At 31.3% G+C, this 22,841-nt stretch overlaps 5 protein-coding genes across 9 annotated transcripts; 2 read left to right on the forward strand and 3 right to left on the reverse strand.

The window, feature by feature from the left end:
* Positions 1-3,281: 3,281 nt before the first annotated feature.
* LOC136772690 (E3 ubiquitin-protein ligase RNF181) lies at positions 3,282-4,111 on the reverse strand. Its single transcript, XM_066725819.1, has 3 exons — positions 3,977-4,111; positions 3,546-3,855; positions 3,282-3,477 (listed from the first exon to the last, which is right to left on the reverse strand). Exons 2-3 carry the CDS (start codon positions 3,849-3,851, stop codon positions 3,343-3,345), a joined length of 441 nt encoding a protein of 146 aa, XP_066581916.1. The 5' UTR covers positions 3,852-3,855; positions 3,977-4,111; the 3' UTR covers positions 3,282-3,342.
* A 233-nt stretch (positions 4,112-4,344) lies between these two features.
* LOC136773095 (carboxypeptidase Q-like) lies at positions 4,345-8,377 on the forward strand. Its single transcript, XM_066726488.1, has 7 exons — positions 4,345-4,479; positions 6,224-6,599; positions 6,724-6,874; positions 6,949-7,198; positions 7,289-7,529; positions 7,605-7,787; positions 7,871-8,377. Exons 2-7 carry the CDS (start codon positions 6,250-6,252, stop codon positions 8,124-8,126), a joined length of 1,431 nt encoding a protein of 476 aa, XP_066582585.1. The 5' UTR covers positions 4,345-4,479; positions 6,224-6,249; the 3' UTR covers positions 8,127-8,377.
* A 1,289-nt stretch (positions 8,378-9,666) lies between these two features.
* Mpcp1 (Mitochondrial phosphate carrier protein 1) lies at positions 9,667-12,740 on the forward strand. 2 transcript variants are annotated; one of them, XM_066726490.1, is made up of 6 exons: positions 9,667-9,816; positions 9,897-10,062; positions 11,076-11,236; positions 11,301-11,537; positions 11,751-12,047; positions 12,139-12,740. In XM_066726490.1, exons 2-6 carry the CDS (start codon positions 9,921-9,923, stop codon positions 12,364-12,366), a joined length of 1,065 nt encoding a protein of 354 aa, XP_066582587.1. In that variant the 5' UTR covers positions 9,667-9,816; positions 9,897-9,920; the 3' UTR covers positions 12,367-12,740. The 2 variants fall into 2 exon arrangements, with proteins under 2 accessions (XP_066582587.1, XP_066582588.1); XM_066726491.1 differs by having other exon boundaries at positions 9,701-9,821.
* Positions 12,741-12,882: 142 nt separating this feature from the next.
* Positions 12,883-17,755, reverse strand: Prestin (prestin). Of its 4 annotated transcripts, XM_066726486.1 has the most exons (12): positions 17,286-17,755; positions 17,082-17,205; positions 15,883-16,052; positions 15,490-15,762; positions 15,156-15,337; positions 14,917-15,081; positions 14,735-14,839; positions 14,528-14,661; positions 14,298-14,460; positions 14,012-14,212; positions 13,685-13,933; positions 12,883-13,606 (listed from the first exon to the last, which is right to left on the reverse strand). In XM_066726486.1, the coding sequence occupies exons 3-12, from the start codon at positions 15,983-15,985 to the stop codon at positions 13,169-13,171; spliced, it is 2,013 nt and encodes a 670-aa protein (XP_066582583.1). In that variant the 5' UTR covers positions 15,986-16,052; positions 17,082-17,205; positions 17,286-17,755; the 3' UTR covers positions 12,883-13,168. The 4 variants fall into 4 exon arrangements, with proteins under 4 accessions (XP_066582583.1, XP_066582580.1, XP_066582582.1 ...); XM_066726483.1 differs by lacking the exons at positions 17,082-17,205; positions 17,286-17,755 and adding an exon at positions 16,734-17,065; XM_066726485.1 differs by lacking the exons at positions 17,082-17,205; positions 17,286-17,755 and adding an exon at positions 16,202-16,711.
* Positions 17,756-18,442: 687 nt separating this feature from the next.
* Positions 18,443-21,826, reverse strand: Got1 (Glutamate oxaloacetate transaminase 1). The gene is made up of 7 exons (XM_066726489.1): positions 21,607-21,826; positions 21,344-21,456; positions 20,705-20,995; positions 20,270-20,526; positions 19,916-20,193; positions 19,704-19,846; positions 18,443-19,626 (listed from the first exon to the last, which is right to left on the reverse strand). Exons 2-7 carry the CDS (start codon positions 21,453-21,455, stop codon positions 19,463-19,465), a joined length of 1,245 nt encoding a protein of 414 aa, XP_066582586.1. The 5' UTR covers position 21,456; positions 21,607-21,826; the 3' UTR covers positions 18,443-19,462.
* Positions 21,827-22,841: the final 1,015 nt, after the last annotated feature.

Genomic DNA, 22,841 nt, shown 5'->3' on the forward strand with positions numbered 1-22,841 from the left:
GCGTGCGAGCCAATAGACATCTACATATATACGTATAGCATATGATTCCTGAAACAATACTCTTTTAAAGTGAGCGCAATGAAGCATTATTGCACCGTGATCTCTTGTTTTTGTATTTTTACGTGGCATCCCCCCTGCAGGATATTATTATAATGTGCGGTATATACTGTAAATTCTTCACCGATGCGAGAGGTGCGAGAGAGCGAAGGTGGAGGAGGGGCGTTGAACTAGCGAGATATTAAGAGAGAAAGGAGCATTGTGTACAACTATTTATATTATTATAAGTACAACAGTATTAATTCGTAATTGTGAATACAGTGCGAGATGATATATTTATCGATCGATCGGTCGGTCGATTAATTGATTGATTATTAATGCAATTCTTATTGACAATTATTATACTATTATTATATTACTATATTATTATTATTACTATTACCATTGCCATTATTATGGTCATAATTATTATTTATTATTGGTATAATTATTATTATTATTATTATTATCACTATTACCAATATTACTATTAGAATTATTATTGTACTTACCGCGAGAGAGAAAAGTCCGTGAGAGAATGGTGAACGGCGAACTCTGTGCATGTGTAGGAGTGCAAGTTTTGAAAGCGCACGAAATAACGAAAATTGTGAGAGTGAGAATTCGAGGAGGCTTCGAGCGAGGTGACATACTAGTTAAAAATTAACTTAACGCTAGTACGATAAGGAAACGAGAGGTCTTAGCATATCAGCGTGTTGAGCTTAGCGAGGCACACGCGGTACAATTATAGCACACGCAAGAATTAAACCAAAAAAATGTATAACAGTAATTAATATACTACGCATTTAGGGCAAGTTGGACGAGTGCTGCGTAGCTTATGCAAGCTTCGGAGATAAATGGGGATAAAAGCTGAAAGAGCGAAAGCTCATCTTCTTCGTTTCGGAGAAAAAACGTGGGACATGAGTTCCTCGCAACCGTCCATTATATTATTACAGCCGATGACAGTGGATTGTTCGGTTCAAAGTCTTTTTCCAAGAACCAGAGCTGAGAGCTTAACATCGTGCGTTACGCGCCGCGTGGAAAGAACAAGGTAAAAGCCTGGTAAGCTGTTAACGCAAGCTTGTCTTGTTACTTGGAAATTTATGATTTTTTCTACTCTTTTCTTTTTTCGTTTTTGTTTTTGTTTTTTTTTTTCTCGAAAATCAACGGACGTGCTATATCTCCGCAGCTTCCATAAGCGGCCAACGGAATCTCTATTATGGGGTACGCATAGTATAAGCGCGATGGAATATAAACGATGTGACATTACGAGATTAAACTCGTGGCGGTACAACGGGAAGTTTAAGGATTTTCCGGATGGACCGAGAAGATCCTGCACACTAAGAACGCTGAAGAAACAACTCGTTAATTGCTTGACCGAACTACCCTGATATTTAGGATAATTGAGGTATAATAAAAGATACCGTTGGTCAAAGGGGATAAATTTATTTATTGCGCAGCATCGCTGAGGGCGAGAGTGGCAAGGGGAGGGGCGAGGAACGGCATGAACAATGTAGGAGTGGATAGAATGGGAGAGGGGGAGAATTAGAAGGGAGGAAACGACGGAGGGAGAGAAGAGAGCGAACGCAAGACATGCCATTTTGAATTATTATTTTCATAAGGAGCGTGTAATATAATATATAATATATATTATATATATATATAAATGACGAATTAACAGCATCATCGCGCTTATGACGACGGGGGATGATGATGGTTAATATATTATTATTGCTATTATTATGGTTATCGATTATGATTATTATGGGATGATGATTATTATTATAACAAAAAGATACTAATACATTATATAAAATAAAGATAATTACACTTAACACTTACGTTAGGAGGCTAGATACATACATTTGAAGCAAGCGAGATAAGGATTATACATGCAGAAATAAAGAATCTGGCTGACGTGTAAAGAAAAACAGGACAAACAGACAGACAAAAAACCAACAGAAAAGGAATAACGTCGTACAGTACTCTTTCCAGTCCGAGACAGTGCAGTGCCGCGCTAATACGGTTATTATCGTGTAACAATGCGAAAGGTTTTATGGACGCCCTGTGAAAAATTGCGTTTTCCTTGTAATCGTCCTATGACGCTCTTTTATTACAATCTTAGTGGACCTATGAAAAATCCATTAATTGCAATGAATCAGTGACACTGTGTGTTGTTGCTGGGATATCAAAAATCGCGAGTATTTTTTTCTTTTTCCTATTGTTATACTCGAGCCCACTCGAATGAGAGGAAGACTTATGGAACAAGGAACGCAAGGTTTTCCGACGTTGGCATCTTTGAGATTTTAGTACCACGTGACAAGTTTGCGTATTCAAAATTGTTTTCTTAGATTTTTATCGGTCTGTTTCGTTTTACAAAACGGCCGAGTGGCAGAGCTCTCAGTACGACGTACCTTAACCCATTTAGAACTCGCATACAGACATACTAGCTATTATGGACATGGCCATTAGCAGAGAAATGTACCATTCAGATAGTTTATCATTAATGAAACGGTAATCATTATAGGTATATTAACGACATTATTTATATTATTACGTATATTATATAAATAAATGATAACGGATACTAACCTTAGGGTGATGTATTAAAGAGAGAATTTGAAAACGCCGCAGAACCAGAGATGGTGCGCGGGGGCCGCGGTGCGCCGTTCTTTCAAAATGGCGACACTGACGTGGACGAAAAAAAATTAATAAACCGCCAATTACTTTAACTTCGACAGTACTATTATTTGTATATGCCGAACGATCGTGCCGTTTTCAGCGCGACATATTTTGGCGATTCGCTTTGGTGGTACGTAACACACATGTTGATCGCGTTCGTGAAAAGACAAGGATTTTCAAACGCACGGGAAAGCATGAAGAGAATTAATGAATTAATTAAAAGAAAATAAATCAGAAGTTTCTATACTTTTTACGGAGATTGTTATAGTCTAAGCGCACACTGATCAAGGCATTCGTCGCTCGGCAAAGCATAATACAATTATTAATATAAAATTTATAACAGAAATAAAATAAATGAAGTTAATAAATATGTACACTGTATAATAAACATTATTTCCTATTAATAATTTCCGCGACGTTTTTATTCAATCACCTTTTATACACCCCATCCTTAATTTTACTTAAGCAATACTTTTATAAACAATTAATTGACCCATAATTCGAAATTATTGGAATTCGAACCTTTCATCATAGTTTCTCCTATAATCGGAATAAAATAAAAATACTTTCTTTCTCATTTCAATAATTTTTATTATAAAATTAAATTTTACAAAATATTTAATTAACCTAACCAAACATGGAATTGTGTAAAGTCTCTAAATCTTTTTCTCTCTCTACTGCTCTCAATTTTTCCTTTTTGTACAGCTCGTAGTCTTCATCATCGGTAGGTAACTCGTGTCTGCAGAGCGGGCATGAATTTGTCTGCAACAGAGACTCTCTGTAGATAAAGAGCATTACGCGAAAAATATAGATATTTTATTTTATTATACCTTTTGCAGCCATGGAACTATGCATTCGTTATGAAACATATGACGACATGGCATGCGTTTAGCCTGACTACCTACATCAAAATCTTTTAGACATACTGGACACTGTTTAGTATCGTCGGAAGTTATTGTTACATCGGGTAAATTATCAACAGCAGTTTTGGAAGCTGGTGGAGGCAGTCGTTGATTTTCACCTAACAAATCCCACATTCCACAGTCACGCAATAATCGAGCCATTTGTAAAAAATGATTTGGCGTTTCTCCTTCACCCAGTGGAGTCCAACCCATCTCGTCAAAGTAATCAGACATTGTACTAAAAAAGAATGTTGCTCGTTATTCTAATCATTGTTTATCAAGATAAATATCTGATATAGGTTCTCCAACTATGAGTATCATTTGACAATGTAGTTTTAATTGATTTACAAAATACTCACTATTCTCAACGGCAAGTCAAATTTCTTCCTAATAATGATGACAGCACGAGTATGATCAGCTTCGTCACTAAATTGGTCAATACTAGAGACGCATAACACATGCGTGATTAGAGTTGTGTAGAACGTACACTAGCGACCTGTGCTGAAAATGTAAGGTTTTAAAGAAATTTCTTCTACAGGAAACAAACTTGCCAGCCGACAGTAAAGAGAATCTCTTTGTCGAAATATAATTTAAAGATGTTAAAGTTCTCTATGAAGAGATGGAGTACGCGTGGCAACGAAAGCTCGTTTAAGTTTTTCCTTCTATGTTGATTTTATACATACACTATAGATATATATTAACCCGAATCATTGAAAGAGACCGGTAGGCCACCACAAGCTGCGCTTTCCCTTTCAGTATCTCTCACAAATCTAGTATAGTATTAGGAGCAATAGAAGACCGGATAGTGTATTCGGGAGAAAGACATGCGATAACTTTGATTAATTTTTACATATACAGTATTGTAAGTAGCAAAGCATGGTTTTTAATTTAATATTATTATAATTTTACTTTTCCGTAAACTGAGAAAAATAATCGTTTGATCTAAATAACGGCTTATTTGAATGGTCACAAATAAATATTTACTTAATATTAATGAAATTTAAATAAATGAATTAAACTTGACTCTCAAGTCATTTTTATTTAATTGAATCACTCATTTAATAAAAATAAGTGAATATTTATTTACGATTATTCGAATAAAAATGTATGTGAATAATATAATTTATATTAACTTTAGTGTTGTAATATCATTATATACTTTGTTAAAAATATATTAAATATAAAGCTAATAGAAGTTAAAATATTATTAATGGAATAAAGAAGCTTGTAAATATTATATCTGACTCGAGCATATTTGTAATTGAGAAATTTTCATCAAATTTGAGTGAAAATATTTTTTAGAAATTAATATTGTTTCTTTTATGTATATCGGTAATAAGTGCACTACTCTTTTCGAGTCTACTGAAGTCTGCTCTTTACAATAAAGACGTTCTGAAAGTCGAAAACTGTCGACTTGTATAGTATACTTCAGATTTTAAAACAAATAACGTGCCTTTTTCAGTATTTACTATATATTAAAATCACAAGATAACTTATAGGGCAAATTATAATTGATATCATATATACGATTCATTAAACGAATTATTACTGAAAGTTGTATTTTTCAAATAATATATTTGTGAAAATTCAAGGTTTTTGTTCTAAATGGCGGACACAAAAATAGAGCCAAAACCGTCTCCTGCTTGCTAAGTAGAGTTTTTGAGTTTTTTAACATATAATCTATATTGAGAAAAGCTTTCATCGCTTCTTTCTTATGTAATGGTTTCAAAAATGAAAAAAAATTAAATTAGCTTCATTTTGTGTGAATATAGTTATACGTAGTATATTATTGGGGTCGCTGAATTCGTTCTAAAATAAAATTTTTTAATGAGCAAATAAAACGTTTATATTTTAGTTTTAATTTACAGTATTATATACTTGGTTTAAAATGTAAAATATCAGATTTGAATAATCGTATTTAGCGACTTCAAACACAAGCTGAGACATTTTTTCCGAAAAATCAGTGTAGATCTAAAAAAATATTTTGTTTTGTCAAATTCGTGTTTAAATTTTTGAAAACATTATATGGTAATTAAAAAAACTAAAAGCTTTGTGCAATACAAATTATGCGGAAATACGGATACATTATTCATCACGTAACATATACTGCTTTTCCCAAAATTGACCGTACATGACGCAAAGATTAATGAATCTCTTGAAATAAATATTTATACAGCTGTTTTTTCTACCCGAAGGAAAACATTTATTGCAATTCTATGCTATATTTATTTGCAATAAATATATATTAGTTAAAGAAAAAAATAATTGTTGAAGTAATCAATTCAAGATATTTATTAATTTTTGTCCTGTAAGATCCATCTTGGAGGAACGATTCACATGCCGTATCTATTTTAATTGTATGCTGGACGTCGTTTAGTATTTTGAAAATTATCTAAAAGAAAGTACTATACGTAAACTAGAGCAGAAATAAGTGTACAAAGATTGCAAAAAACGATTTAACACAACTATAAAAGAAATTACATTCACACACTGACCGAATCTAATAATTTTTTAAATAAATATCTGACAACATAAAATAACAAAATGTTAAATTTCATTAATAAACAATATATATTAACGCTCTGTGATTCTTTTATTTTATTCAGGTTATCAAATAAAATTGTTATAAAGCATGTGGCTCTCTACTAAAACGTTTATCTCCTGCTCGTTATTAATTAAAACCTACGTCGTTGCATATTATATCGGAGACAATGACATAAATGCGTGCCATCTGCCAGATACTTTGATCAACGAAATCGATACCTATAAGCCATTAGTTGAGACCATCATAAATATGACAACAAGTGGATCGTATAAGGGTATTACTTGGGATGATTTATCGTATTTTGTAGATAAATTCGGAGCCAGATTTACTGGTACCCAAGCTTTAGAGGATTCAATCGATTATGTTCTTAATAAATCAGTAGCACTTGGTTTTGAAAATGTCCACGGTGATGAAGTGGATGTACCAGTCTGGGTGAGGTTCGTAAAAGTAAATTTCTAATAAAAGATAATTATTTCCCAGCTGTTTGTAAGCCATTGAAATGTCATACAAATTTAAACAACCGTCAATATTTTAATTTTTTTTTTTTTTTTCAATCTTTAGAGGCGAGGAAAGTGCAACTCTTTTATTTCCTAGAAAGAAAAAAATTGCGTTGCTAGGACTTGGATACAGTGTGGGTACTCCAGCAGAGGGAATAATTGCAGATGCAATAGTAGTTAACAGCTTTTCAGAGTTACAGGAAAGATCGTCCGAGGTATAAACGATTATTTTCTTATTTCAAAAACACGACTATAACGAAATTAATATAAATAAAAATGTTGTTTTCAGGTACCAGGGAAGATAGTAGTTTATAATCAAAATTATGTAACTTACGGCGAGACAGTTAAATATCGTTCAAATGGAGCATCAGCTGCGGCTAAATTAGGCGCTGTAGCAGCATTGATTAGGTCTATAACACCCTTTTCATTATATACACCGCACACTGGTATGATGGATTACGAAAATAACGTGACAAAAATTCCAGCGGCTTGCATTACTGCGGAAGATTCGAGTTTACTTAGAAGATTATCAGAGCGAGGCAACTGAAATCAAAGATATTTTTGTCTACAAATCAATTTATCAATGAGCTATATATGTACAATGTACAAATATGTTATTTATTTTGTAGGAAATAATATACGAATTCATTTAAAAATGGATGCAAACAATTTAAATACGGCTAAATCACGAAATGTAATAGCTGAAATTCAAGGTTCTCAAAGTGCAGAAAAAGTAGTGGTAGTATCTGGACATGTAGATAGCTGGGATGTAGGACAAGGGGCAATGGATGATGGAGGAGGTGCTTTTATTTCTTGGAACGCATTAAAACTGTTGAAGCAATTAAATTATCGGCCTCGCAGGACTCTACGGTAAAAAGTATAACGCGTAACTCTTTATCAGTAATTTAGTAAATTGTAAGTTAGAGCGGACGAGAATGTTGATAGTTTGATCATGTGGACGGCTGAGGAAATGGGTATAATAGGAGCGAGCCAGTACATCGAAAGATACAAACCGAAAGAAAAAGACTTACAGTTTGTAATGGAATCAGATATTGGAACATTTGCTCCTATGGGTTTGAAGTTTACTGGGACGAAAGAAGTTGAGTGTATACTGGAAAAGTTGATGGAGTGAGTAAATATGTGTTTACTCTTGTAATTTAAATTTCGTTATTAAAAATATGAGAGAGCAATCATATGTATATATTCTGTAGATTATTAGAGCCACTGGGTGAAATGAAATTAACTAGTCCCGCTGAGTGTCCTGACGCTGGTATATGGATTGATTCTGGTGTACCGGGTGCATCATTGTGGAATGATAATTCTAAATACTTTTGGTATCATCACACCGAAGCTGACACCATGTTGGTCGAAGACCCGGAGGCCTTAGATAAGAATACTGCCTTATTTGCGACAGTAGCCTATGTCCTAGCTGACATAAGCGTTGATTTACCTCATCATAAAGGATAAAATAAATAAAGCTGCTGCTCGATCATTTAAATAGCAATTCGTATTTTTTTATTCTGTACAACTAAGAAATATTTTAATTTTATCAATAAATTTAGACACGTTTGTATTTGATAGAGTGGTACAGAAGTCTTATATTTATAAAAAAAAGACCCCTTTTGAGTCGCATATAGAGCGGATAGCTCCGTTTTTTATATAATTGTATACATTTTAAAGTATTTGTAATTTAAAAAAAATATAATTACTAAGCAGCGTTTGTGGTTTTTTTATTTTTTAATGTGTGTTGTAAAATACAAAATATGTTTCCATTACTATTTGTCGTACTAAACTCTATAAATCTTTTTACCGGGCAATGTAAAAAAATCAATAAATGATTGAAATTAAATGTTAAGCAAAAATATTATTGTATTTGACAGTGTGTAAACTATTCAAAACTATTCAAAATCACAAATGTGACAAAAAAAATCACGGTGAGTTAAAAAATGACTTTTTTCGAATCCTGGAAATTGGTATCGAACTTGAAAAAAAGGAAAATAACTAAGAAATGTTAAAAATATCGAAAATAATAAATAATTCGAACTGAATACCGTGTGAGACGTAATTAACATTTTAAAGTACGGCTAGATATACAATAGAGTGGGGGGGGGGGGGGGGTGGGTAACGTAGCATATTATAGCATATCAAGCCTGGATACGGCACTCTACAGGCGTAAACGCATGCTATCTGAAGCGATTTGAATAATTCCTATATATAATTATTTTTTTGCTACAAATTTCGCAAAATTACCTATGACTATAGCATAATATAAAAGAATCAGTTTCACAGTTTTGGTAGTTGGCGCCAAACGTAGACTTTCAGACTTTGCTTTGGCCACAGTAGCTCTAGGAAGTCATTGTAGATGGCACAGCGGAGCTAAATTGAAGAAATAATATGTATGAAACTGTAATGATCTAACAAAATATTAATTATTAATTAGAAAGTAAAAATTCTTCAGAAATAAAAATCAATATTTTAAGTAAAATTGCCGGCAGCCTTCAGGTTAATTAAAAGCATCAAGACAGTTTTACATGAGATATAGAATATATGTTAGATATAAAGACTATTTGTGTGAATAATACTCATATATGTATAATTTTCTGTTTTAAATAACCGCCTACTTAGCTTAGACCTAAAATGAAGAACATTTTCAGATATAATAATGTTTTATCGATAGACACCACCTCCGAGGGTAACAGTCACTCTCGAAATCCATATACCAACATAAACACAATCGAATGAAGGGAACGAAGTGAGAATGCTACTGCGCGTATACATATATGAAAATAGGTCCTAGAAAAACGATCAAATTTACCGATAAATAGTGCCTATAGATGTGTAGTATGAGACCGCGCCAGACTATACATTCTTTTCTTAATAATATCACCCAATTTGGTCATTTTATGTTAATTTTATAGTCAAATATAATTTCACTTTAAATATTAGTTTGGTGTCTTGAGAGGTGGTGGCACTGTCAGATCTTGTCCTTACTGTCCAGGTCTCTCTGGTCTCTCATCTATAATCTGTAAACATCGGGGTGGTTTAACATTAGATTATGTGGATTCTTCCCTTACCTTTACAAATCTACCGAATCTACATTCGATTTGAATCAGTTGCTCTCAGTTTCGGCAACGCGGAGGGAAGATATTTGTACACTGTAAGGTGGAATGAAATTAATGTATTGTAATACCGAACTATTCTAATATCGGATTCTAATTGATTTATTATTTTGAACAGATAAAGTGTTAACGATACAACAAGATGTGGTCTTCTCTGATTGAAGCTTCTCAAAAGAAACCATTCGGTACACCTTTCATGACACCCAAGTGTCAGGGACACGATGAGAGCAACCAACGGCTTATCAAGAATCATAATATTTCTGCTTTTGCAGTAGCTGAAGGCGGTGAGTGTTTTATTAATTAATTCTTAAACCTTGCTAGATTTTACCATTCAATTATTTCTTCTTTCTTCGTTTACTGTACCTTATAGTAATTAAACTTGTTTCAATAAGATTCGCACAAGATTTTATATCCATCTGGTTTCTTAACGCATTTCTTTCTTAAAAAGTTTCATTAACTTGCTCCTTACTATTAATATCATAACGCCAAAAGTTATTAATTTTTTAAGCTTAAAATACGAAGAAAACTTATTACTTGTTTGTTAATTATATTACAATAGTTAAATATTACATTGATTATTAACAGATACTAGTTTAAAGCCTGTCTGACAAGTATAAATTATATAACCGGAAAAGCGATATGCTTGTCACATGGTATGGTATATCTGCTAAATGGCTTAACTGTCGTTGAAAATCAATGCCATTAACTTATGAAAATCATTCCTTCTAATCTAATTAATGATCGGACATTTACTATGATACTTAAAGTTAAAAACTTATTTTTTTTTCATTCATTCATTTTTCTAATTCGATTATTAATTGAGTCTACCCACGACATTGCATAAGTTTGGCGCCGGCCATTTTGTCGAAGTGATATATTATTTCGTATTTTTTTACCAAGGGCTAAAAATTCGTTAAACATCAACATTTATATTCTAGCGGTTATCAGATAGTAATTGTCATGACGTTTTGTCGTATTTTCAGTCCATTGTATTTTCAGTGATTTTATTATCGAATTAGGGCAAGGTACCAAGTTCGTTCATGAAGATTGTTGAAGCTTTGCCAGACGTGCTACCAATGCGGGGGGATCAGCTGAGCGAATGAATATTTAGTTCCTGAGTCCTGGCTAACAATAGTTTTAAAATGTTAAATGTCTAGGTCACTGAAAAAGTAGTTTTATCTCACATAGATTTTTTAAGGCCACAAGATTATTTTTTTCTTAGCAAATTGTATTGCTAATTAAAGAATGTTTTGTACCTATTAATGTGCAATAACAATATTATTGTTTGTATTTACAGATAGCTGTGAGTTTGGTTCTAATCATTATTTTTTGCTATGCGGTCTTGGAGGTATTCTTTCTTGTGGTATTACCCATACCATGATCACCCCTCTTGATTTAGTAAAATGTCGTCTTCAAGTAGACTCAGCAAAATACAAATCTGTGTTTAATGGATTTAAAGTACGCATTTGCCTTTATCACAATTACTTTGTAGTTTCTTTTTTACAATTTATTACATTTCCAGGTAACATTAGCCGAAGATGGAACCAGAGGTTTGGTTAGAGGATGGGCACCAACTTTTATTGGTTACTCCATCCAAGGAATGTTCAAATTTGGTCTATATGAAGTTTTCAAAGTATATTATTCAGCTCTTGCTGGAGAGGAGCTTTCTTATGAGTATAGAACCTCATTATACTTAGTGTCATCAGCTTCTGCAGAATTCTTTGCTGATATTGGACTAGCTCCAATGGAAGCTGCTAAGGTAAAGTTTTATTTTCCATTATATTTAACTTTCATTTTTAATTACCCATTATATATTGTTAGAAGATTGAATCTTCTGTATTTTTTTCCTATTTTCCTTATCCCAACTATAACTCCCTGTGCTCCCATGAAAATATTAAGTAAGTCTATTGAAAAATGACCATCATTAAATTATTGTTTATTTTCATTTACTTTTCTTTTTTTTTAAATATAGGTCAGGATTCAAACAATGCCAGGATATGCAAGTACTCTGCGTGAAGCATTGCCAAAAATGATGAGTGACGAAGGTATTGCCAGCTTCTACAAAGGTCTTGTGCCCTTGTGGCTTCGTCAAATTCCATACACAATGATGAAGTTTGCTTGCTTCGAACGAACGGTCGAACTTCTTTACAAATACGTTGTACCTAAGCCTAGACAAGAGTGTAGTAAGGGAGAGCAGTTAGTTGTCACCTTTGCTGCTGGTTACATTGCTGGTGTATTTTGTGCTGTTGTCTCTCATCCTGCTGATACGGTAAGTTATCTATAAAAAATTTCTTATGGAGATTGATGTTAGATATTTTAACTTTAAACTATTTAATCAATGTTTATGTCATGCTCTACAGGTTGTATCTAAGTTGAACCAGGAGAAAGGTGCTACCGCTGGTGATGTCCTTAAGAAGCTTGGATTTGCAGGAGTATGGAAGGGTCTTGGCCCCAGGATTGTTATGATTGGTACTCTAACTGCAGCTCAATGGTTCATTTATGATGCAGTAAAGGTTTGGCTTCGTATGCCACGCCCACCACCACCAGAAATGCCAGAATCCCTTAAAAAGAAGTATGGATTGGCTTAAGTCGACATGAACCGTTCATATTTTCGGTTGGGTCGTTAAGTGATCGTAATTAGAACGCAAAACTATAGACTAATTTCATGACCTTCCTACCATTACATTGTTGAACAATGTCTCACCAGTTATTTGTCCAACACTCATTTTACAATCATTATGGCATCAACAAAGGTATAACTGCCATAAAAACATTAGAGGAAGTGATGATTCTTTCAAACCGCTTTTATATGATCATTAAGCGGTAACAAGTTCATGATTATCATGCTGCAAAGTTAGTGCACGTAAAAACTGATGTGATAGTGATGTTGCTTGATGTAACTTAATACTATCACTTTGTATATAGGGTGATCACAAGAAATAAAAACGTGGTTACTCAACAATGAATGTGTTGCTTTTTATCCCTTGCTTTAGCTTTGATAATGTCACTTGACATCATGTTTTATTATATATTAGGGTATATAGAGAAATTTCATGTATCCAAAAATAAATGATTTTTATTTAACAAACATGAGGCATAACAAGCCTGAAAAATATATACAATATAGCATTTATAGTGTTCAGTATATGAAATAAGTAACAGGTTTTGTATCTGAGTTTTAAATACTGTTAATTTTGAAATATAGATTAGATTAAAATACTCAAAATTAAAAATTGAGTGTCAGTCAATAAAAAATTATATATTTCTGTGTTATTCAGAATATCACATTATGTCAAGACTTACTAAAATATATAAGTAATTGCACACACGCATATTTGAGTACGATTTTAACGATGTACAATGATATTAATTTTAAGTACTATAGTTTTATTATCTTGAGAAAAGTTCATTTTTGGTATAAGTAACAGCATCGTGTATTGTTGCAAAAACTTTAAAAGTAAGCTCTCCACATACGTAAACATTACACTTTTTAACGGTCTCAAATATAGGACTCGGGCAATTTGCGAGATAAAATTGAATTTGAAGTTTAGCATATTCCCCAATTATGCTTTGCAACACGTTAACGCTACTTGGATCAATGTAACTTATCGCACTCATATCTAAGATAATGCATCGAACAATGTCCTTATCTTCAAATTCTTGCTCTTCCTCAAAGACGCCCTTCCTAGCAAGCTTCATTATATGTTTCAATAACTTTCGTGGATTTATTCCAACTAATTTATAAACTTCTGATTTAAAGTGCTGACTATTGGCAAAATTTAAACTCCCACAATAATGCACAATTTTTACATTCGGTATTTCTACTGCCTATTGATTTAAAAAAACAAAAACATTTTTTAACTTTTAAAGTTTGTTAGTTAATAATAATGATAGAATTTTACTTACAGATTTATATCTGCTTAAGTCCAGATATAGATCTGAATTTTCTATATGCCCCAGCAGACAGGTGTAAGGCTTGATGCTTTGTAATAAAATAATGATCAAAGATGTAAGTAGACCTACAAGAAGACCTATATCGATTCCAACTAATACCACGCTTAGGAAAGTTACAATCCAAATAAGAGCATCATATTTACTAAGCTTCCAATATTTAATAATTTGTTTAGCTTGTATAAACATTCCTTTTAGTGCTACCTAAATAGAACAGAAAAGTTAAATATTTTATAACTTGCAATTTTCTAAGAAAAACGCTTGCGCTTTATTGATACTCACAATGATAATTGCGGCTAATACACTTCTTGGAAGTGGTTCGAAAAAAGGGCCTATCCATAATAAAATAATTAATAATATTAAACATGATACAACACTAGCTATTTGAGTTCGTCCTCCAACTGTTTGTTGGATAAGTGATCTGCTTAATGATGCCGATACTGGCATACATGAGAAAAATGATCCAAAAATATTACTGACACCCTATAAAATAATAAAATTGGTAACTATAAAACAAAATTGTTTACATCAGTTGTTTGTTGTTTAGCACAAATGTCTGAGTATCTACCATAGCAAATAATTCTTGATTGGAATTTATCTCATAATTTAATTTTTGGGCAAAAATTAGAGCCATTGATAAAGTAATTGTGTAAGAAACCATAGTTATTGCAACACTATCTAGAGCTACTAACGATAGCAATTCAAATGTAGGTACTTCTGGTTGAGGAAGTCTGGAATATGTATATTGAGATGATTGATTAGAGGCATATGCATTGTTTATGAAGAAATCATTCATACCCAATAGGAATATGTCCAACAGTCTTAATATTATATAATTTTGATAAATCACAATAGTTGGAAATTAATGTTCCAGCGACAACAGCAACAAGCTCAATTGGTATTGGCATACTACATTTTTTGGCTACCCATTTCTAATAAGAAAAAAAAGTATAAATAAAAAATATTTGAATCATTTTAAAAGCATTAACTGCAGAGATACCATACCCTCAATAATTCATTATTCAGAGTAATAATAAGAATCGTAATAGTTGAGATGACTACTGCAGCAGTATTAGAATTTGGAAGCTGTTGTATTACTTCTGACAGAGTCTAAAAAGATTTCCAGTTAAATGTAAAAATTATTTATATAAAAATATAAACAGAATTATAATGATATTTATACATACAAATATGAGCTTGAAATAACCTTTGTGATTAGATAGTTTTAATCCCAAAAGATCTTTAATTTGAGATATAAGAACATGAACAGCTGCTCCGGTTGTAAAACTATTAACAAGAGTCTCGCTGAGTAATGTACTTATTATACCTAATTGAAATATATACATTATAACCTGAAAAAATAGTTGATTTATTTTTATTGTTTTAAACTCAATAGTTTCTATATCTTTAAGTTAAATTTACTGACTTGAAATATTCCAACTAGAAAAGTAACTGCTGTTGCTACTTGCATTGGTGTATATGTATTGACTAGTTGCATAGGTAATTCAGTAACCAAGTCAGATTGATTTGCATTTAAATTTTCAGAAAACGGAGTTGAGTGGGCCATCACAGCTTTACCAGTCATTAGACAAATTACAGCAAAAGTTCCTATTTTGTGTTAAACATTTTTTTTATTGTACTATCATGCTCTAAATTTTGAGACTGTAAGAAAATACTTTCTAATGATAAAACATATTTACATAGAAATAATGTAAATGATTAATTACTTCTTATTATTAGTAATTATAATTTATTCTTACCCATAGACACATGCTTAGATGTACCAAAAATAAAATATACCAAGACAGGGAAAAATGCCATGTATATACCAACAACTGGAGGTAAATTGCCTAAAAGTGCATAAGCCATTCCTTGAGGTATATGCATAATTGCTACTGTGAGACCGGAAATTATATCAGGTACAATATCTTCTCTCCATTTATAATATCTAAGCCAGCTGAATATTGGGAACATAGAAGATAAGCAAGATCTACAGTTTTTAGATCTCAGCAAACTGGAAACTGTTTTAATAGCTAAAACAGAATAAGCATTCGCATTAAATACAAGAATATTAATCAGAATATTTATAATATTTAAGGAAATTTTATAAATTAAAAGCAAAATTTTTTTAGTATAAACTTGTTATAACTTACAGGATGTTTCTGGCTTTTCATAATGATATGCCACATTTAAAGCTTCTTGTTCATAAAGCGGTCGCTCAACTTGCAGTTGTAACAACAAACTATGTTTATCCATTTTCACACTGATTGTTTATACTTTTCTTCATTGAAATGCTGCAATTTCTATTATGTCATGTGACAATCTGTAAATCATAATATGAATGACTGATTAGCAGATCCTTTATATTTTTAAACCAATATCTGATGTTAATTGATCACGCGCGAGAATTAATCACGATGACATAATTCTATTATACATGGGACGGAAAATTTTGGTTGAAGACTGTCTCACCTACTAAATTATGAGATATATTTTAACGTATCGTTGACCTTTTAAATGTGAAAAAAACTAATTTATAAAATTCATAACGAAAATAAACGAATGTTTAAAAAAAAATTAATTTCTCAACTATGATGATGTTTGCTCGATGCACTAAATGTCTATATACTGACAACATTATCAGTTACCCGCATATGATAAACCGTCGTTCAGACCATCCGGAGTCAGACTTGCAGTGTCACGTGTTTGTAAATAAATACATTTTTTCTTTTTAGTTAATTCTCCAGTTAATGGAATTATAATAATTTATGAATTAAACATTTTCTCTATATGATAGAAAATCATTTATTAATTATGGTCCCTAGTCCCTACGACTAGTATTACTATTATGCCTTAAAATATATATCTTTGCTTAACATATAATTGAAAAATGAAGTTTTAAAAATTGTAATAATAAAGACAGCTCGAATTGACATAAGTGGAACGGGCATTTAGTCTTCGTCGTCAAACACAGAAAACAGGAGGAAAAACAAATAAAAGTTACCTCATCAAATTATCAATATCAGACCACAAGTAAGGCACTAACACAGTAGTAGAAGTAAAGTAACATACACGTCAAGTACACGATTATACAGACGAATGAATAGCTGTTAAAACCTTCTCGGAGCTTTATACGATAAAACCAGTTAAATGTGTTTGATAAGCAATACCGATACACTCATACAGTATGAAATCACTATACTATCTACACCGCAAATTTCCTCAAGAAATGAGACGTTGAACAACATTTTGTCCGCTATATCTCTCTATAGCAGACTTATCTTTTTGTTGTCTTTTTCATGACGTCTCTCAGCCTTCAAGGTTATATCCGTCTGCTTTTCAGTTTTCTTACCTCCTTGTATTGTAGCACTGGTGATATACATCGTTCTTCCTAGCCTTGTCAAAACCATCTCCAACATTTGCTTTCGCATAATGAATTTATATCTCCGTTGATATTAACCTGATTAGGTTATTTGCTGAAGCAACCACAAATATGCAGTGAAAGAATTTCTATTCTTATATAATGGAATAAGGTTATAAAATTCTTCATTCTCACCGTCCGTTCCTGATCCATTTATATGTTCGTCGCAAATTAAATCGAGTCAAAAATAATTCCGAATTGTCTTAACCATACATATATATTATCTCTTCCGGCACGTGTATATGTATAGACTAGATAATTATAAAGATTAATAAATATCATAAACGTCTGAATCTAATATATCTTATACAGATTATATATTGTTATAATTACAAATGTTTGTTTTTCTACTACGTTCAGGAAGTGTTCCTATTTACCGACGTTTCTTTAATCACAATGATCACAATTATCTAACAAACATTTATTGTCTAATATTAGATTAAACATTTGGTAGATGAACAAGTTTATGTAATTTAATTTACTTAGTAAAAATACTCTAAGATTGTAATTGATGAATGATAATTGGCAAATTCATTAGGCTAGATTTTAATGAGTGCTTTGATATATTCCATTACGACATTACAGCTTTGAATAACATTTGTAACAATGGAAAAAGATAAAAAACCAATGCCAGGAGATGGCATAAGATCGTTACGAAGCTCGATGATGTTCAGAGCGATTAATTATGAATTATATGTAAAACCGGTAAGCATACACAAACATATTTTCGTAAACAAACGTGTTACTCCATACATTTATACCTAATTATTTACGATGAAGATTTAATAGCTTAAAAAATCCAAAAGTCACGCGTAGCTCAATGTAAACTTAAAGTAAGTTCAAGGAACTTCGTTTCTGATAATTATTGTTTTTTCAAAGGAAAATTATTTAGTGTCCGCAATAATTCTTACGTTTCTCTTGTCCTCGTCGATTTAGAAAAGCTTTGGACAACCATGACCTTCAAGTAATAAATATTATAATGTCATTGAATAAAATTGGTTTAAGGTTTAACTTGCAGTTAATTGGATAATTTAAATTAATCATTCATTAGAGGATCCATCAATTTTAGTATTAGCTTTTTATTGAATTTTTATATTGTTCAATAACTACTATATTCCTGTATTCTAGAACAAAGTAATCATGTTCATTGGTGGAGCAATAATGCTGGGCTGTACAAGTTATTTACTGTATATGAAACATATGTACGAAGGGCCTGAGTACTACACAGCTGTGGCAGCAAATGGTGATATGAGTATAAAGAGAAAAACTTCCAAATGGTTGGACTGATAGAGTTTAATTGTAGCTTCTTGCGAAATGAAGTAGTCTTTATTCAGATAACAAGTTTATTCGCAATGCAATTAAATATATTATAAGAATATTAATGTATATATAATTCTATGTAAATACAACACCATAATAATCTATATACTCTCAAGAACATATTTATAAAATCTTTAGTCTTATTCAGACCTCTGCAAGGATGATTCTCTTGTACAAATACACAGAAAATGCTTTATTTTTGGTCACTAGTACAAATACACTTATTTATAGATTTATGAATGTATAAAACATGAATAGTACTTTATTATATAAGATATTATACTATTGTTTAAAAAACTTCCTGTTTTTTAATCATTGATTGACATTGTGGCAGTAGATTATTTTCTATCATTATAGTTTTTTGCATTAGTTTCACTTTAAGAATAATTACATCAATAGATTTATCAGTTTTTGTATCTAAATTCCATTTAATAATTATGTTACAATAATTTTTTGAAGTATTTGCATACAAATGGTTTCAATCTTTTTTTTTTTGGCAACAAGGTGTTTAAAATATATTAGAATCTACATTATTGATTAAAGAAATTCAAGAATGCTAATGCTCAATGATAAATTTAAAAAATATAAACTATAAATTGTTTATATAATACTTAAACACCTAATGCTCCTTGCACTTGGTATGTTGAACTAATGAATGCTTTCTCATTTTTTATAATAAGACAATTCTCACAAAATCAGAGTCATTATAATATAACATTATCAACAAACTTGTCTACTTTAACATATTATTAACCTCAATATTTAGTAATAATTTTATTTGTACTTTTTATTATTTATGATGACTCATGTTTTATAGTGACCTTTATTCCTATAACTTAACAACAGAAAAATATCTTCATATATCCTGTATTATGTTGAAATTGATCATTAAAAACAAAAAAAAAATACATTTCTGTCAACATCTATTTTTAACTTGCTCTTTCGAAAGATATTTGCGTCGACTATAATGCAATATCACGTATGTATTCGTACTAACAATTACAACGCTTATCTTTTTGTGGGAAAAGCAGGACTGTTTCGTGAATAGCTTTGGCTACATAATCCAAATTCTTCTCGTTAAGTCCGCACATATTTATACGTCCACTATGCAACATATAGATATGATATTGATCCAATAAGTGCTCCACTTGTCTCTCTAAAAATTTCAAGAATTTCGTTAGAGAAAGTAGTTAATCTTTTTAAAACAATTATAAAGTTAAAACAGAACTTAACCAGTGAGTCCAGTATATGAGAACATTCCTATTTGTTGAGTAATATGATCCCAAGTACCAGGAGTTCCCAGTCTTTGTAGTCTTTGCTGCAGACCAATTCTCATATCTCTAATTCGACTAGACATTGTACCAATATGATCTTTCCTAAAACATATTAAGCTGAATATAATAATGCCTCATTTAAGTGGTCAACTATGTAAAGTCTGCATTTACCATTCCTCATATAAATCAGGATTTCTGAGCACAGTACTAACTATACGAGCTCCGTGATTTGGTGGATTACTGTACATCCCTCTTACAATTAATGTTAATTGGGATTTAATTTGTACAATGTCTTTGGTATTATTCATAACAAGGACCAAGTTTCCCACTCTTTCATTATAGAGACCAAAATTTTTTGCAAAGCTTTGAGCACATAGAAATTCCAATCCTCGTGCAGCAAACATACGAACTGCAGCAGCATCTTTATCCAAATCACCACTGGCAAACCCCTAGCAGTATAATTAATCAATTTAATTGGTAAAATTTTTAAAAAAATTATAAGAAGGGTTTATCTAATTCTCTCACTTGGTAGGCACAGTCAAATAAAGGAAATAAACGTTTTTTCTCAATTATGTCTGCAATCATGTTCCATTGTTCAGGAGTTGGATCGCAGCCAGTTGGATTGTGTGCACATGCATGCAAAATAATGACTGCATTTTCTGGAGCATTTTCTAGGTTTTCTATCATCCTTTCAATGTTGATAGTACGTTTGATATGATCCCAATATGTGTACTCACGAGCATGCTTAAATCCTCCATTGATAAATAGTAGTCTGTGGTTTTCTGTTGACATAGTTTACTTTTGGAACTGTCTGTTAAAGGAAATGTGTATAGCAATATAATAGTAAATTGTAATTTTCATAGCCAATTTCAATTGAAGTTCCCATGCTTTAATCAATTTCAACTTAGTTGGAATAGTGAAATGATAGATGAAAATTTGATCCTTAAATTATATATTTACCCCATGTAGGCTTGCTATAATAAAATGTATCATAATGCAAAATTCTGCTTAGAAATTCAGCAGCAACACGTAATGCTCCAGTGCCTGAAATAGTTTGAATTCCAATAGCACGCCCTTGTGCAATAACAGGAGAATCTGCACCCAATAACATGCATGTAGCTGCTTGACTGAATGCTTCCAACCCTAATACAGGTAAATATTCATGATTTTGAAGATCATCTGCGGCAAGGGCTTTTTCCACCTTTTTTACAACAGGTAAAACCCATGGTTGGCCTTCACTAGTTCGATAGGCTAAAAAAGATTTTTAAAAAAATTAAAGTACAAGGTTGAATTTTCTATTTATTTCAAATAAAGGTTGTTTTTGTTAAGTATAAACATAACCTATTAATAACTATATATATATATATATATATATACTAAATGTTGCAATTAAAATATAGCAGAATTGTATTGTATTATGTAATAGTTTTGCAGATCAGATAAGAGTAAATGAAATAGATATAAAAGAGATCTTAAGTATTTTACTATGCTTAATATTGATAATTGCCTTAATATCATTTATTTGAAATTAGGGTATCACAAAGGAAAAGGAAGCTTAAAATATTAATTTATACAGTTAACTAATTCTATTAAACTTACCTCCTATGCTTAGATTCACTTTATTTTCATTATTATCGTCTACATAAGCTTTCTGTAAGGCGAAAACTTCAATAGGAGGCCCTAATTTAACATTGCTGAATCTTGAACTCATTCTTTAAAAATAAAAAATTTTTAATTACAAATAGTAATGTAAATCAAAAAATTTTTACGTGCAGTAGATTATGCCTTCTGTTTTATTAAATATATTATACAACACGTGTTTTTGATAAATCTATTAGAATTAAAAAAGCTTTGCTTTAAACCTCTAATTGCTCGCGATCCTTGTATTCCAAAATATTTTACACCACAGTTGATACAAGACTTGTTTTCTGGAGTTGAATCAATTCAGTCAATTGAGTCGACGTATACATACATGCGTTATAGGAGAATGTATGCGAAATATTTTATAAGTATTAGTTGATTTATCAGGAAATTCTATCCAATCAAATCTTGACAATGTTTATTCTCAAGGTCTCTTGCACTCTTTTTTTACAAAATATAAGGCGGAAGGCCAATCTGAATATTTCACAATGGAATAGACCAATCAGGAGGTAATAGGAGTTTATCATACTGTAGGACAATAGGTCATTTCGAAATTGAAAAAAAAATGATTTAAAAAACAAGACTTGAGATAGTTCATCGTTTGTAATTTACCGTTAAATACAATTTATCGCAGAAACTACGTATAAAAATTGATTCCCATCATTTGTTTATTCTTTTGAGCATTTCACTTGTTATAAAATTTTCGTTTTCTTCAGAAGAGAAAAGATTTGACTATACCCCCTCAAAGTTCAAACCTCATATATACATACACATACATGCCGACTCAATACTCATGCCAATGCCAAATATAGGGCTGATAGGGCTCTTTTATTTTCTGTAATAACTTCTTACCGACTTTCCGACTTAGATTATCTATTGTATTAGCCAGACATGTTTTAAATATGAGATATATATATATAAAATTCTGTTTTATAATTAAATAAATAATACTGACATACCAAACAATATTTAAAATACAATGCAAACAAAAATATTTTACTTTTATATTAGCTTTTGGTGCCATTTTATTATCTATACTTCTTCAAATTATAATTCTTTACTTGAAAATTTTATTTTTCAATTTGAATTTTTTTTTTGAGGAGCCATTTTAATCGTAAAAATATTTTCTACAAGTTAACCGTGAATCAATTGTTTATTTTATCTACAGAAACAAACGTAACATCACTCTTTCTGATATAATTAATATCATTCTTTTATTAAATAAAAAATTTGGAAGCCCATAATCATTATTTTAAAAAATCAATTCGCTGATTTTTTAAAGTATATTTATTTTAATGGTTAAAGAAACTCTTCAAAAAATAAAATTGGATGAAGAAAACACATATTTTAAGAGAAAAATTATGCTAAAAATAAAATGGATAAGAATATATATGTAATAAAATATATGGAATCCGAAGCACACATATGTCTGTGTAAAAAATCTAAATATTTCTTT

This window comes from Prorops nasuta, unplaced genomic scaffold, assembly GCF_024137725.1.
Source record: "Prorops nasuta isolate Cenicafe-Biocafe unplaced genomic scaffold, Cenicafe_Pnas_1.2 PNAS00004, whole genome shotgun sequence".
NCBI classification, from domain to species: domain Eukaryota; kingdom Metazoa; phylum Arthropoda; class Insecta; order Hymenoptera; family Bethylidae; genus Prorops; species Prorops nasuta.